Source organism: Aspergillus fischeri, genomic scaffold, assembly GCF_000149645.3.
Source record: "Aspergillus fischeri NRRL 181 1099437636261 genomic scaffold, whole genome shotgun sequence".
Taxonomy (NCBI): Eukaryota; Fungi; Ascomycota; class Eurotiomycetes; order Eurotiales; family Aspergillaceae; genus Aspergillus; species Aspergillus fischeri.
In genome coordinates, this window is record NW_001509765.1 from 390018 (window position 1) to 405337 (window position 15320).

The 15320-nt window shown below is 52.5% G+C and overlaps 9 protein-coding genes across 9 annotated transcripts; 4 read left to right on the forward strand and 5 right to left on the reverse strand.

Moving 5' to 3' along the window:
• Positions 1 to 50: 50 nt before the first annotated feature.
• NFIA_029690 (D-serine ammonia-lyase DSD1) lies at positions 51 to 1431 on the reverse strand (the record flags this gene model as incomplete). The annotated part of the gene is made up of 4 exons (XM_001262433.1): positions 51 to 460; positions 540 to 1026; positions 1085 to 1201; positions 1261 to 1431. 4 exons carry the CDS (start codon positions 1429 to 1431, stop codon positions 51 to 53), a joined length of 1185 nt encoding a protein of 394 aa, XP_001262434.1.
• Positions 1432 to 1754: 323 nt separating this feature from the next.
• NFIA_029700 (glutamine synthetase family protein) lies at positions 1755 to 3398 on the reverse strand (the record flags this gene model as incomplete). The annotated part of the gene is made up of 5 exons (XM_001262434.1): positions 1755 to 1785; positions 1843 to 2520; positions 2576 to 2628; positions 2675 to 2934; positions 2981 to 3398. The coding sequence occupies 5 exons, from the start codon at positions 3396 to 3398 to the stop codon at positions 1755 to 1757; spliced, it is 1440 nt and encodes a 479-aa protein (XP_001262435.1).
• Positions 3399 to 3856: 458 nt separating this feature from the next.
• NFIA_029710 (type 1 glutamine amidotransferase) lies at positions 3857 to 4719 on the forward strand (the record flags this gene model as incomplete). Its single annotated transcript, XM_001262435.1, has 2 exons — positions 3857 to 4360; positions 4411 to 4719. The coding sequence occupies 2 exons, from the start codon at positions 3857 to 3859 to the stop codon at positions 4717 to 4719; spliced, it is 813 nt and encodes a 270-aa protein (XP_001262436.1).
• A 277-nt stretch (positions 4720 to 4996) lies between these two features.
• On the forward strand, positions 4997 to 6607 carry NFIA_029720 (aldehyde dehydrogenase family protein; the record flags this gene model as incomplete). Its single annotated transcript, XM_001262436.1, has 4 exons — positions 4997 to 5398; positions 5449 to 5921; positions 6009 to 6429; positions 6494 to 6607. 4 exons carry the CDS (start codon positions 4997 to 4999, stop codon positions 6605 to 6607), a joined length of 1410 nt encoding a protein of 469 aa, XP_001262437.1.
• Positions 6608 to 7153: 546 nt separating this feature from the next.
• NFIA_029730 (oxidoreductase, short-chain dehydrogenase/reductase family) lies at positions 7154 to 8103 on the forward strand (the record flags this gene model as incomplete). The annotated part of the gene is made up of 3 exons (XM_001262437.1): positions 7154 to 7203; positions 7272 to 7814; positions 7863 to 8103. The coding sequence occupies 3 exons, from the start codon at positions 7154 to 7156 to the stop codon at positions 8101 to 8103; spliced, it is 834 nt and encodes a 277-aa protein (XP_001262438.1).
• Positions 8104 to 8195: 92 nt separating this feature from the next.
• NFIA_029740 (Zn(II)2Cys6 transcription factor) lies at positions 8196 to 9906 on the reverse strand (the record flags this gene model as incomplete). Its single annotated transcript, XM_001262438.1, has 2 exons — positions 8196 to 9023; positions 9070 to 9906. The coding sequence occupies 2 exons, from the start codon at positions 9904 to 9906 to the stop codon at positions 8196 to 8198; spliced, it is 1665 nt and encodes a 554-aa protein (XP_001262439.1).
• Positions 9907 to 10319: 413 nt separating this feature from the next.
• Positions 10320 to 11626, reverse strand: NFIA_029750 (putative acid phosphatase; the record flags this gene model as incomplete). The annotated part of the gene is made up of 2 exons (XM_001262439.1): positions 10320 to 11372; positions 11435 to 11626. The coding sequence occupies 2 exons, from the start codon at positions 11624 to 11626 to the stop codon at positions 10320 to 10322; spliced, it is 1245 nt and encodes a 414-aa protein (XP_001262440.1).
• Positions 11627 to 12773: 1147 nt separating this feature from the next.
• Positions 12774 to 14230, reverse strand: NFIA_029760 (putative ribosome associated DnaJ chaperone Zuotin; the record flags this gene model as incomplete). The annotated part of the gene is made up of 3 exons (XM_001262440.1): positions 12774 to 13823; positions 13877 to 14017; positions 14081 to 14230. The coding sequence occupies 3 exons, from the start codon at positions 14228 to 14230 to the stop codon at positions 12774 to 12776; spliced, it is 1341 nt and encodes a 446-aa protein (XP_001262441.1).
• A 421-nt stretch (positions 14231 to 14651) lies between these two features.
• Positions 14652 to 15138, forward strand: NFIA_029770 (LYR motif-containing protein; the record flags this gene model as incomplete). The annotated part of the gene is made up of 3 exons (XM_001262441.1): positions 14652 to 14727; positions 14780 to 14956; positions 15044 to 15138. 3 exons carry the CDS (start codon positions 14652 to 14654, stop codon positions 15136 to 15138), a joined length of 348 nt encoding a protein of 115 aa, XP_001262442.1.
• Between the last annotated feature and the right edge of the window lie 182 nt (positions 15139 to 15320).

Genomic DNA, 15320 nt, shown 5'->3' on the forward strand with positions numbered 1-15320 from the left:
CCATGATAATGATCATCTTACCTGGAATTTTCACCAAGTCCTACTCGTAACTACCACCCTTTCCACGGCACCCAGGTCTCCCTAACCACATCCCTTTCGTCAACAACATAATACACATGATGCTGCGCAGCAGTAATACAAGCATGCTGGATATACAGCATCACCTTCTGGCCCACACGAAACATCTCCTCGACCCTCTGAACCCCGGACGCATCCGTCAGCCCCAAAATCCCATGCTCCTGCGCCATCCTCACAACCGCCCACCCAGGCCGGTCAGCCACCCGCCCAAAACCCACCACGTCGCTCGTCTCCTTGGTCAACGCAACCGTCCCCGCGTTGATAAGCGCCTCGTTACGCTCAGGATACACGCTGCACACCTCCGCCAGGACACGGACCGCCTGCTGCTCTTCGGCCACGAGGCCGGTACAGACTTGCTGCAGGTCGTTGGCGGGGAAGTTTCCTACGCACTCAGCATCAGCACCAGCATCGCATCTAACCCGTCTCTGAACAACAACTCAAAGACAAACAAACAAACATACCGGCATGTAACTCCACCTCCATTCCCTCTGGCAACGCCCTCCGAAGCGAATTCACCACATGCGCCGTTGGCGTCGACCCAAACGACACCACCACTTTCCTCCCCTCCTTCCTATCTAAATACCCCGCCGCACGAACCGCACCCTCCACTTCACTCTTCAGCACCGCCGCCGCTGCCTCCTCCGTCCGGCACGCATACGAATGCCCCGCATGGCAGTAGAACCCGTATACCTCCGCCGCATGCGAGCTCTCCACCTTCCCCACGAGCAACCGCATTGCAGACGAGGAACTCTCCAGCCCGGCGCGGTGCGAGCCTACATCGACCTTAATGAAGACAGGCCAGGGGGCTGTACGCCCCGTAGACTGGGCGAATGATTCAAGGGCGTCGATCTGGGCTTCATTGTCGACCATCAGGACGATTTTAAGCTTTGATGAGAGGGCTGCGAGCTGGGGGAGCGCGCTGGGGTAGATGGGGAGGCCGTAGAGAGCCTTTTTCCCTCGCATTGGTGGTTAGTGTTTGTTGTTGGGGGAGCACGGGTGGGCTCACTTCGTCGAGGATGCCCTCTTCTGCGAGGGGGAGGGCACCTCTGATCTCGCAGAGGGTTGAGGCGACGATTCTCCGGTGTGTGCCGTTGTCGAGCATCATACGGGTTACTTCGATGGACTGACGGGGTTAGCTAGGTTTGTTATTGTTACGTGGTAGGATAGACTGGAGGTCAGTACCTTGAGCGTCTTAACGTGCGGCCGGAAGGAGATCCCCAGGTCTTTGACGTCCTGGAGAAGCTGTTTGATATTTCGTTCCAGGATGGGTTTGCTGAGCACCAATGCCGGGGTGGGCAGGTCTGTTGCCGGAAGGCCGATGAAGGATTTGTGGTTTTCGAGGGAGAAGTCCATTGCGTAGATAATGGGTGATTACTTGGATGTAATGTTGGGAGGTGAGTTTTAGTCTCTTTCTTGTCTTCGAAGAATGATTGCAAAAGAGAAAATTGTTGACTCGGTCAACTGGCGGTGCGGGGTTTATCAATGGTTCCCCGCATTGGGCGATAAGGTTACATTTACGGTCAACTGGCAAGGGATAAGTGAGTGGTAACTAGAGTGTAGCAGCCATATGTTTTCTAGCTTATAAACTCAAAAGAGACTTGTGAGATTAAAGAAAATACTTGGGAATGTCTGTCATTCATGGATAACTTCATGGTACAATTAATGAACGCTACATTCTATACAGTCTCAATATACCTCTTGAATTCCCTACGCATAAAGTATTAGTTACCATCAGAAACTCAAGGTTGACAAGTGACAACTTACCAATCAGTTACAGCCTCCCTCCACACTTTGAGCTCATGCTCTCGTGTGGCAGTAAAGAAATCGACAAATCCCCCGTCCAGGATCTCCCGCGCAATACTCTCAGGCGCACTGAATCTCTTGATGGCTTCTTCCAGCGTGTTCGGCAGCAGCTCCGGCCGATCACCTTGCTTCAACGCCGACATAGGCGGTACCTTGATATCAAGCTTCTTCTCGATACCCCGCCATCCAGCAGCGAGTATCACACTGAGCGCATAGTGAGGATGCAAATCAGCGCCGGGAATACGCACTTCCATCCGCGTGGCGCCGGGCTTACACACCGGCGGCGTGATAATGCGGATCGACGCCATTCGGTCTTCCAGACCCCAGCTGATATTCACAGGGGCCCAGTAGTTCTCCACCAGGCGCTTGTAGGAATTGATAGTGGGTGCGAACAGGGGCATGATATCCGGCAAAGCCTCGAGGAGGCCGGCGAGAAATTGTCGGCCCATATCTGACAGGCCGGCTGCATCAGACCAAGGGGCGTTGGGGTCAGGTGTGTCTCTGGCGAAGAGGTTCTTCCCCTCAAGATCGCAAAGGGAGATGTGAATGTGACCGGAGCTGCCAGGTTGGCCGTACATAGGCTTTGCCATGAAGCAGGGAGTGATTCCGTGTTCGATCCCGATGGATTTCGCCAGAAGTCTGACAAGTTAGCAAAATGCTGTTTGAGCGGCGAATGGCGCCGACAGTGACTTACTTGAATAGGGACACCCGGTCTGCCATTTCGGCAACATTACACACTTTGAGGGCCTGTACTATTAGCAAGGCTCTTGTCATAGAAATGTAGTTTACTAACCGCTTCGTAGACACCCGGCCCTCCCTCTGTATGCCATCCCTCAATCCCACAGTTGAACCGCGCACTGGTGTTGAAGATATCCCAAAAGTACTTCTTGAAGGCTACCGGTCGTGTCGCGCTGTATGAGAAACTGCCGGCGGTCATGGGGCGAAGGGCGCTGGGTGCATTTCTTTCTAGAAAGGCAGCGATATCGCGGGTCTGCGAGCCATTGGAGTATCCGTCCTGTGAAGGAGTTTGGAAGTTCATAAATTCGAGTTCAACTACACACATTAGCTGACATACTCGGCCCGAGACCAGGAAAATTACCTCCAGCCATGGCCTGGCAATTCGCCTCCGCTAGCTTGTGTGTTATCGATCTCAACATGCTCCGACCGTCTGCAGTGACTGGTTTCTCGTTCTGAACAAATCGCACCAAGAAGAAAGGGATGTTGTCTTCCCACGGTATCCGTCGGTATGAGCTGAGATCTGGCACAGCGATGAAATCGACATATCCCGATTCTGGAGGTGCGACCTTTGCATCTGTAGTGTAGAGCACGTCCTGCATATCCCATCCAAACACTGCGGAGCTGAAGCCAAAGCCCTTCTGCGCGATGCCGAGGAACTTTTCCTTGGCCATCACCTTGCCGCGTAGGATGCCATCGCAGTCAATGCCAGCGACTTTGACGCTGATGTCGTATTCAAGAAGACCAGGGAGATCCTCTACTGTGATTGTATCTTGTGACATGTTTAGATAGGATTAACCCAGAAATCAGAGAAGATGTTATTGAGACGAGGAAAGAGTCTCCAAGAGCTTCTTAAAAGTTGACCGACATCGATGCTATTGTGGAGCTTGCTGGACATGCTGGACATGCCGGACTGCACCAGCATCATGGGCCGCAGCTTCGCTGGAAGTAGCCATTGGCCAATGAATTTACCCGCGATGTCGCAGTTCAAGCAAGATAATCATCTCTGCGACTATTGAGGGAGCTCGATAGTAACCGCGGGGCAACAATTATAGGGGACCGCGCTGGTGAGGAGTGAGGGGAAAGACGATAAGGAAGACCGCGCTTATCGATAAGGGTTGGGGAATAAACATTCCAGCTGCATACTATTATTACCAACTAGATAAGGTATCATCTCTCATGATGGCAGCTCAGGAAGAATCATCTACTATCTCCAGAATCATTAATTTCATTATCCCTCATGACGCGCCTTCTTCGTGCAGCAATCCTCGAGTGTGACACCCCCATTCAGCCCGTCAAGGACCGCTACGGGACGTATGGAGATCTTTTTGAGAACCTCCTCAAAGCAGGTCTGAAAGCGCAGGGACTTGACTCGCAGGTGGACTTGCAAATCACCAAATGGGATGTGGTGGACGGTTCTGTCTATCCAAAACCCGATGACTGTGATGCGATACTCTTGACTGGAAGCAGTACGGTTTCCCTGGCAGATCCTTCCACAACAGCTAACGTGATTGCAGAACATGATGCCTTTGCAGACGAGCTGTGGATCATCAAATTGACAAGCTATATCCGAGAGGTATACGAGAAATACAAGAAGCCTATCATTGGGATATGCTTCGGTCATCAGATAATTGCGCGTGCGCTAGGAGCCCGCGTGGGCCGCAGCGACAGAGGATGGGAGATTGCTGTTGAGCCGATTATACTGACTGATACTGGGAGGGTCCTATTCTCAAAGAATGTTCTGGTAAGTTAAATACTTTACCTATGAAATCCTCGCTGACTGCTCTGGCATAGTCACTCCACCAGATGCATCGTGATATCGCATACGAGGTACCAGAGGGTTGTGTTAACTTAGGGTCGAGCGCCATCTGCGAGATACAAGGTCTCTACAGCGCCAGAAGGATTTTTAGTGTCCAAGGCCATCCGGAGTACGATGAGTTTGTGGTCAGCAAGCTGATTGAGACACGGCATGCCATGGGGGTCTTGGATGACCAGCTGTCCAAGGACGGTTTATCGCGAGCCGGAAAACCGCATGATGGATCAGTTGTCGGGGAGGCGATTTGCAAGTTCCTTCTTGATGATCCGGTAGTCAATCATGTATAGCAGAGATTGGATATGCAAAGGTGTCTGGGCTTACATGAATGCAATCTCGTAATTGATCCACATTATCCACAGCATCACAGTAGGCAAGAAGAGTAAACAATATCCCCACACCTTTACCGCGCTCTCCGATATTCCCCCACATGGCTCAAGACCGCGCTGACAATACCGAAGTATACGAGAGCAATAACCACTTTTATCAACAGGACAGCCCGCATAAGAAGTGAAGAGTCAAATCAATTGTGATACAATCCATCATCACAGATTCAATCCAACCAAAATGGCCAACCAGATTCGCACCTTGTCTCCCTCTACCAACGAGGTCATCTTCGAACACCAGGGAACCTCTGTGGAAGAAGCCCGCAAAATCGCACAAGCCTCTTATGAAGCATTCAAATCATACAAGAAGATTACTCTCACTGAGCGCAAAGGTATCATCGTCAAAGCCCTCGACTTGATCGCGGCGAACATCGACACCCTGAGCAATGAGCTCACTACGCAAATGGGCCGTCCGATTGCCTACAGCGCAAAAGAGATCGAGACCATGCGCAAACGCGCCGATTACCTCTTGTCAATTGTGGAGGATAGCCTGCGGGAGCACCCAGGACAACCAGAGGAGGGATTCAGACGCAGCGTGAAGAAGGAACCAGTTGGACCGACATTGATCGCGACAGCGTGGAATGTACGTTCCGTTCGAACATCGCCTCACTTTCGCATATCTAACAGGCACAGTACCCCTACCTCATTACGATCAACACGCTCGTCCCAGCCCTCCTGGCCGGAAACACAGTCATCCTCCGTCCCTCCCCGCAAACCCCCCTCATCGGCCAACGCCTCCTCACATACTTCACCCAAGCCGGCCTCCCACCCAACGTCCTCCAACTCATCCACGTTGGCTCCCTGGACGTCCTCGACGAGATCGTCAAGCTCCCCCAAATCAAACTCGTCTCGTTCACCGGCTCCACAGCAGGCGGCGTCCGCATCCGCGAAGCAACCGCCCGCCGCATTGTCCCAGTGAACCTAGAACTAGGCGGCAAGGACCCGGCGTACGTCCGCGCCGACGCAGACATCCCCTACGTCGCGGCGCAGATCGTCGACGGCGCGGTCTTCAACTCGGGGCAGAGCTGCTGCTCCATTGAACGGGTGTATGTCCACGCGGACGTCCACGATGTCTTTGTCGCAGAGGTGCAGAAGGAGCTCAAGACGTAAGCCTCGCCCTCATTTCATTGTCCCTCTATTTCTTCACAGAGAAACGGTAAACAGTAGCCCTAACACCAGCACCGCAATAATAGGTACAAACTCGGCGATCCAACCGATACCACCACAACCACCGGCCCCGTCATCTCCCGCCACGCAGTGAAAACCATCCAGTCGCACATCGACGACGCGCTCTCCAAGGGGGCCATCAACGCAACTCCCCCCAATGAATCATTCCTTTCCGTCCCCTCTCAGAAACCCGAGGGGAACTACATCGCCCCCACGGTCCTCACAAACGTGACGCACGACATGACGGTCATGAAAGACGAGACCTTCGGCCCCGTGCTCCCCATCATGAAGGTCTCCAGCGACGAGGAGGCCGTCGCGCTCATAAACGACAGCGAGTACGGGCTGACTGCGAGCGTGTGGACAAGGGATATCGCGCGCGGAGAGGAGTTGATTGCGGAGATTGAGGCCGGGACGGTGTTTATTAATCGGTGTGATTATCCTAGTCCGGTATGTACATCTTCCCTTCTGCTTTCTGAGGATCCAGGAGTAGGGAGTGCTAATGAGGCAATAGGATCTTGCGTGGGTTGGGTGGAAGAACTCTGGGCTGGGATGTACGCTGGGGCCGCATGCTTTTGATGGGTTCTATAAATTAAAGAGCTATCATATTAAGGAGGAGCAGGCTTAGCCTAAGTAGTTAATTGTCAGAATGTATACTGAACGTCAGCTTCGATCTCAATTTGCTCATCTACCAATGTATATCAGCACACCGTCCGTCTTGCTTCAATGTAGTGGACTCTAAGCCATCAACTATACATTGTAACTTGTTGCAATCATCATCATATTGCTACACCCTCTGTCCATATCTACAAAAATAACCGCGCGAACTACCCCACCGCAAACCGCGGTCCTTTACCGCGCCGCGGGTCCCCACTATCCTTATCAATACCATATCACCTGCGCGCGTGACCCGACAGCGCTCGCTTATCGTCAGGGCGACTCCACGTGCCTCACTCGCTCGTGTAATGGAAACGAGAGCAAGAGCTGAAGAGCCTTTAACAATAGTGGAGGGATAAACTCACCGCGCAGCTATGTGGGACTGGCGGAACCGACCTCGGCTGGATAGATTGGGTATAAAGGTGGTAGGATCCAGGTTGGTTTGTGATTGTGATTATACTAGACAAGTGATTGAGATCGAGTGCTTGATTTATACAAACGCTATTGATCAGATACAATGGTTGGAAGACTCGCTGGAAAGAACGCCGTCGTGACCGGCGCCGCCGGGTATGTTCATCATGTTCCTTATCTTTGCTTTCTAGATCAAGGAGGAAGAGGACGGCTGACATGGATAGTGGTATCGGGCTTGAAACTACGATCCTCATGCTCCGCGAGGGCGCCTCCGTCCTTATGACCGATATCTCTGCGGCAGGCCTCGAAAGGGCCATTGCCAAGGTTCACGAGGTGGTGCCACAGCACGACGGCCGGGTGGAATACCGCGTCGTCGACGTATCCAAGGAGTCCGAGGTAGAAGCTGCGGTGGCACATCTCGATACCTGGGGCGGTCTGGATGTCATGTTCAACAACGCGGGGATCATGCATCCCAAGGATGGAGATTCGGAGGAGACACCGGAGGATATCTGGGATTTGACGATGAATATCAATGTCAAGGGGGTGTGGTACGGGTCGAAACACGCGGTCAAGAGCTTGCGCAGACACGGCAAGAAGAAGGGCAGTATCATCAACACAGCTAGTATGGTTGCCCTGGTTGGCGCGGCTACGCCTCAGCTTGCGTACACCGCCAGCAAGGGTGCTGTTCTGGCCATGACGCGTGAACTGGCCATTGTCCACGCTCGTGAGGGATTCCGTTTTAACTCGCTGTGCCCGGCCCCTCTCAAGTATGTCATTCAGTTCCCCTGATCGTGGGTAAAAGCTAACGACATCAGCACCCCGCTTCTGCAGGATTGGCTTGGAGACGACAAGGAGAAGCGATTCAGGCGTGAGGTCCATTTTCCCACCGGCCGGTTCGGTGAGGCGATCGAGCAGGCTCATGCTGTCATCTTCCTGGCCAGCGACGAAAGCAGCTTCGTCAATGCCGCAGACTTTGTGGTGGACGGCGGTTTAACCAAGGCTTATGTGACTCCGGAGGGTCCTGCCACTGAAGCGCCTAAGAACCTTGGCTCGTAAGCAGGGATGCAGGATCTGCCGATTGTATTGGCGGCTGATGCAATGAATGATGACTGTAGATTAGCCAAATTGAAAATATATCGTGCTACCCGTTACGCAAACGAGATCCAGATTTGATGCTGCTGCATCGCCCGACAGATATTCCACGGTCCGGCATGCTCCAGAGGCACCTGCCACATATGTGCTAGCAAAAGTAGCGTCCGTTGCATATTCCCGAGGCCAAAGGTGTTTACCATGGTGTGTAGGCGCTGTCGTAAAGAATTCTGTTGGTCCATGTCAGACAGACATGACCCCACAACAGCAATAGGCCAGCAGAGTCCTGAGTTGATACGGGCAGTAGCTGAAAGTTGATGCAGGTAAGACATCGCGTCTGTGATTGCAGCATCAATAAGGCCTTGATATATTCCCTGCTCGGCCCGTGAGAATGCACTCAGCGAGGTATATAGATAGAGCAGCATCGCTTGCTGGAAGATCCGTCCTGCCAGGAATACCTCGGGAGTTACCGAAGGATAAGGCGCCCAGCGTAAGATTTGAGCTTGCAATGAGCCAAACATGGCAATGTCGTCCGCAGTCGGAAGACCCGGCTGGCCATCTTCCATCATCCATTGCCGTCCCAAGTCAAAAATACACGGGATCATCAGTAGCAGCTCAAGCCAGCAGCCGCAGAGATTACCGATGTATTCCGATTCTAACAGCTGACGCGCTCGCTGCTCTAGGTCAAAGTTCAGGAAGAGCTGACGGCTGACCCGCGCGTCGATTGATATCATGCTCACTGTCGCAGTGTACGTATAGTACTCAATGACAAAGTTTTTGAGGTCTTTCGGGACCGCAGTGTCGCTCTGGGCAAGCAGGCGGATAAGCAATGTATTCGCGGCCGACAGGTGGTCAAAGATAGTCCCATTCATGTCTCCTCTGGCGGTCTAAGCTCGTCAGTCATTTTCCTCCGTACCGTTCATGAAAACCCACCTCGGTGAAACACATCAACAAAGCTCCAACTGTAAGCATAAGCGGATTCGACTCCTTCCCATCAATAAAATCCGTAACACCCTTGCGAAACAGCTGGAGCGCTTTGGTATAGTGACTCTGGGCCACCTCATCCGAGTCATTGCGGCAACGAAATGCTCGGTGAGCCGCACTCTGCGTCAGAACCAGCTGTAGCAGAAGGTCACTTGTGAACGCCAGTGGAACGATTTGGACCAGAAACGGGTTCACCGGAGTCGATCCATTAGCCATGCAGTCGGCAGTGGTGGCCAAGTAATGACTCAATAACTGATAGGACTCCGGACTGTACCCAGGTAGCATTGACAGACTACGCGGCAATACATCTTTGATTGAGCCCTGGCTGTTGCTTCTAGGAGGGTGAGAATAGCCCATGGGCACTAGAGACGCAGCGTCGAGATCTTCCAGTCCAATCGCCCCTGTCGGAGGTACAGTTGGCATGCACACTGACTGCGCAGGTGAGGTTGGAGAAACTGCAGCCGAGAAGGGCGAATGCGAAGAAGCACCATGTGAGATTGAGCTTCGAACGGACTGTGGGCTGCCATGCTGGATGACAATATTCTCCTCGTCCATCTGACCACTTCCGCGTGAGTGCTGATCTGTCTGCACCGGCATCGCACCCCTGTCATTTTCAGCAGGTCTTGATGATACGTGAGCAGGCCAGTGACAGCTGAGTTTGTTTCGTGTGCATCCACCACAGACGGGCCGATTTTCATCACATTTCTTCTTCCGGCGTCTGCAGGTCCAGCAGCCGGTTCGAACGCGAACGATTGGCTCTGTCCGTGGGCGTTTATTGAGCGGCATCACGACCTAGAAAGTGGGGAGCAAAACCAAAGGACGACTTTAGCGTCGAGTCTGGAAGTGAAGAAGGGGAATTTGCGGGGAAACGGGACTTGTTGCTGATAAGCATACGGAGTAGGGAGATGGGCTAGTGCTAGATGGGGCAATATGTGGGGCATATTCTGGCTGTCGCCTGGTGAGATCCCGCCAACTGGTCAAGGATTCAGTACCCGAATAATTTTTGATATGTTCCTTTATTCCTAGACTTCGGCCCAATAACTTAACTATGGCCGAATAGTTATATCTACAATACCATCTGGGATGTTTCTAACAGCTGATTATTATAAACATACATCTGCCTGGCTTAAAGGCGGCTCTCTGAGACATATTTACTGGGTGATGTGAGTCTCAACGTGGCCGTTCTTCTGTAAAGTTCATTAGTCCTCATGCGACATTGACTGATCGAGAAGACTTACCAGCTTGCGAGTGTACTTGACACCAACGTTGGTCTTGCTAGCCGCATCGTAAGGGACAGGGCTGGTGTAGTTGTAGGTAGGAGCAAAGTCCTTGTAGGTCTTGTGGACAGCCTTCAGAATACCGTGACCGGCAGAGCATGAGCCCTTGGTCAGGGGCACGGGCCAGTTGGGAGTGTGACTGCTGGTGGAGAGGGGGCCGGGGTAGCTGTGGTTGAGGTAGAGGTTGCCGGTATCGACCTCCCAGTTGACATAGCCGGTCTTCTCGGCAATAAAGCTGAGCAGGTTGGCACCGCAGTCCCAGCGACCAAGGGAGGGCAGACCCCAGTTGGCAGACAGGGAAGCGATCACGGAGTAGTGGTTGTAGTAGGTGTTGTCCTCCTTGCCGATCAGGTGCTTGGGGACAGCACCACCAAGGAGAATGCTGTAGATCTTGTTGCCAAGCTTGTAAGTCGAGTTCTCATCAAAGGTGAGGAGGATCAGAGTGTCCTTGGTAAAGTAATCGTTCTCAAGCAGCTCAGACAGGAAGTTCCAGGACCAGGTACCGGCAAAGGTAATGTTGGTGTCGTGAGCATCGTTGGTCATGTTGGGAGTGATGAACATGTGCTGGGGCAGATGGTGGTTCTTCAGATCATCATAGAAGCTGGTAAAGTTTTTGATCTGACGGAGTCTGGTGGCATCCTGAGTGATAGAGTCGAACAGGATTGCAGGGTTGTGCTTGCGTACGTAGTCGTTGGGGCCGGACTCGGGGTACCGGAGACCCTGGTAGCCGGGGTAGGGAAGGTGCTCCTGATATTCTCCCCAGGCGATGTTCTTGGTGTCGAACAGGTCGGCTACGGTAGAGACGTTTGCAGGGATCTGGTTGAAGTTATCGTTGTCCATGCCGAAGGTATCGCCACCGGCAGCAGCGCAGTAATTGGGCTCCGAGGGGTGAGTGACGGCCCAGAAGTTGGTCAGGAGAAGACCCTTCTTGGCCAGGGCGGACATGTGCGCATCCGCGGCAGCTTTGTCATAGTCCTGCGATATCGAACTGGTTAGTGTAATTCCTGGCAACTAGAGTTCAGCAATGCGTCACATACGGTGTTCTCCAACCAGATGTTGACAAAGCGGTTGAATGCAAGACCCTTGACGTTAGAGACAGGTGAGTAAGGCAGAACAGTAGCCTGAGCGGCTTCAATCTCCGCGAGAGAAGGATACTGCTCAGAGGAAGTCTGAGCCAGAGCGACCGACAGGCCTCCAAGGAGGGTCACGAGAGACTTCTTAGTGAACATAGTGCCCGACTGTCTCTGCGGGAGATCTAGAAGAATTTGAATTCGATCGGCTGAGGCTAGCTGTATTACCTTGAGCTGAGGCCAACAAGATCTTTATATATCCATGAAAGCTGTACTCGGATCACAAGGTCCATCAAAGTCAACCGATCAAACTAGATGGACAGTAGCATTCTTCAGGAACGTTATTGGTCCATATGCAGGGCCGAACTCGCAGGGTGACATTCCGCCAGAAAAGTGGTTATTTCCGAGAATTCTTTCGTACCCCCGAAGCCGTCAGTGCGTTCGCTACCATTTCTGGACGATGACAATCTCCCGGGATGGCTGCACGTTGCGGCCACATTATCAGCGACTGGACATACAAGGTGACGCTAATAACGGGTGGAAGTTGGGGATTTGGAGACGGAGTGTTGGAGCAAGGAACAAAGTCCCACTCGGGAGAGCACGTGCTGTAGTTGGCATCAACCAGCGGTTCCTTCGTCCGTCCATTGACCATTCAAACCGGCAGTTCTCGTGCCAATGACTACTTGCAGTTTAGCGAGGTTCACTAAACATAGGTATCAAGTTGAGGTTGTACTGTGCAATCAACACTCCAAGCTTTCCAAGCTTTGCTGAGGAATTCTTGTCTTGATTGGCGCCGCTTATGTCGCCATCTGTTTAGCTTTGGCTTGGAATACGACGGACGAATTGCCTACTACATATTACCCACTGCGAGATATGATATTCTTGCACGGAGAATACTGGTGTCTTGGGGGGTTGTAAACCTGGAAGCCTCGCCCCTTATGCATCGTCGATTCATCGTTCTCGATGCCGTCCGAAATTTGAAATGCCCCACAGCGCAGATAAAGTTCCTTCGATCGACCGTACCTGGCATGATTGACAAGAAACCTAGCATACCGTGGCCCTTGCGAGTTTGATGAGACTGTAAATGTCATTTCGGTCAAGTAGTCCAAGAATTCCATGAAACCGACCACAGGCGCTGAACGTTGAGTCGCTACGTTTAAGGGACATGGGCGAAATCAAGTGGATAATTAGATTCTATCATCAAGTCGTTGCATATTTTGCGACAGATCTATCTACACCCCATGCAGTAAATCATTTTCATCCGCTGGAAACTCAAACAAAGCACGGTCTATATGGAGCCAATCATCTAAGCAAAAAACTTGGCCTCGCCGTCCTTGAGCTTGCCGGCGTCGACCAGTCTCTTGACCTCCTCGGTCCACACGCCCTTGACGGCGGCGGCGTCCTTGCCAGCAGTAGTGAGGCGCTCGGCCAGAGCGGCGAGCTCCTCACTATCGATCTTGGCCATGATGGCGTCGACGTCAGTCAGGACAGAGTCGACCTGAGCGGGAGAAGGCTCGCCAGACTCGGCAAAGTAATTGACATCCTTGACAGAGCCCTTGAGAATACGCTTGTTCTTCTTAGCAGCGTTCTTGGCGGCTTCCTTGGCCTTCTTGTTCTTCTCACGCTCGGCCTTGGCGGCCTCTTCGGCTTCCTTCTTGCGCTGCTCCTCCTCGAGACGAGCCTTCTCCTTCTCCTCAGCCAGACGCTTCGCCTCGGCCTCCTTCTCGAGACGTTTCTTGTCCTTGCCGGCACGAGCCTGCTGGCGGAACTTCTTGATTCTCTCATCCTGAGCAAGGCAGTCGTCAACAAGGTGGCGTAGACGGGCAATATCCTCAGTCTTGCGCTTGCGGCGGGCGTTGGCGTTCTTCTTCTCAACGTGACGCTTCTGGTCACGGTTCTCGTTGTCATCGGGAACATCCTCATCCAGGTACTCAAATGTACGCCAGCTGTCAAAGTTGTACCAGAAATTGTAGAAGGTCTCGACCTCCTCCTGGGTGCTGTTCTCGTCACCGAGCTGAGGGACGGGCTGGACCTTAGAGAAACGGCCCTCGGCCTCGAAGACAGGGCCCCAGGCCTTGTAGAAACCGCGCTTGGAAACCTCCTTCTTGGACGGGGGGTCAACATCAGCAGCCTCATCGACGGAGTCGAACTGACGACGCTTGACGGGGTCAGTCAGCAACTCGTGGGCCTTCTGGATACACTTGAAGAAGTTGTCGTTCTCGTCGCGGTCTCCCAGGGCAGCCTTCTTGTCGGGGTGATGGCGGAGGACCTTCTTGCGGTGGGCGCGCTTGATCTGCTCGGGGGTAGCACGCCAGCGGTACTTGGACAGACCGAGAACGGCGTAGTGATCTTGGGCCTGTAGAGGTCAATACCAATCTTGACAGTGAGATGAAATATGACTGAACGAACCTTCCAGTCCTTAGCATCTCTGGAGAGCATCATGGGGTCCTCAGGCTCGGAGATCTCGTCGTCGTCATCATCCTCAGTCTTCTTGACGTTCTGCTGAGCCTGGATTCTTTCGTCCTCGGAGAAAGTACGGTGGTGGCGCTTCTGTAAACTTGTTAGATTGCAGATCAAAACAAAATCTTGCAGAAACGAGATGAGGGTGCTTACTCTGCGAGCATGGGCCAAGAAGTGAGGGCCGACGGGCTCCAGGTTTCTCTGTGTGGTGGCAGACAGAGTACCAACGGCCGTGAAATCCTTCTCGGCACTCCAGCCCTGAGGAAGGGCTGGGAGAGTAACATTAATGACTTGAGAAGCCATTGTGATAATTCGAAGAGGAGAATGTCCGTAACTTCGAAAAGGGAAGAAGAGGGTGAGAGATGAGGTCTAAAGTTGTGTGCCACTGACGATCGACAACAACGAAAAATGCAAGGCAATTTTATTTTTTCTGCCCCGACTTCCCGCCCCCGCCTGGACCAATGGACAAGCGGGAGTTTCGGAGGTCATGGATCGAAGGTAGAATGTTCGAAGACTAGGACGTCGATATCATTTTTGATTTACATTCAGGACACTTTCAATCTAGATCTGACACTTTTATACTTGGTATCCTTGAAAGAGAACCGTTTCTCTATTATCCGAATAACGGACCGAAGAACGGAACGTGATACGGAGCGCCACATCACCGTCAGAAAGACAACCAATACACCTGGAATACTTCACAGATCACTCTGATACAGAAATCATGGCCTCGCAAACTGCAGTCTCAGCGCGCAGCGCCTACCGACAGATCCTCCGTGCTACCCGCATCGCCTTCCAAGGTCAGTCATCCAGCTGCAGTGGCTCGCATCCACCAACTAACCATTCTCACAGACGATTTCCGTGTTCTGGTCGCTGCTCGCCAGGAAGCCCGTCGCCAGTTTGACGAACACCGCCGCGAGGGGATTGACACGCCAATGCAGATTAACCATGCCAAAGAGGTCGCCACCATTCTACGACACAACATTGTACAGGGCGTGAGGGATAGTAAAGACGAGAATGCCAAGTGGGGTGCGTATTGCCTATGATTGATGCGATTGTTGCTGTGTGGCGGGATATTTAAGTTGCATTGCATGTGCTAACATCTACGTTGCATAGAGCTACGCATTCACGACGATATCGAGCGTGGAGACAATGATTCGATCAGGGTTGGGGGGAAGAAGGTCAAGGTTGACAAGCCGTGCTCCGCATGATTGAGTCGGCAGCGAACATCTTACGGGGATTGGATAGTGTGCTATCATATTTGGGATGGAAGGATGACAGCAGAAAACTTGCATTTGCAATTTGTATTATAGTATACCCATGCTTTCCTCACCTCCTGGCGTCTCTTGGGGTATTTTTCTCGAAAATTAGAATGCATAGCAAACAACGCCCG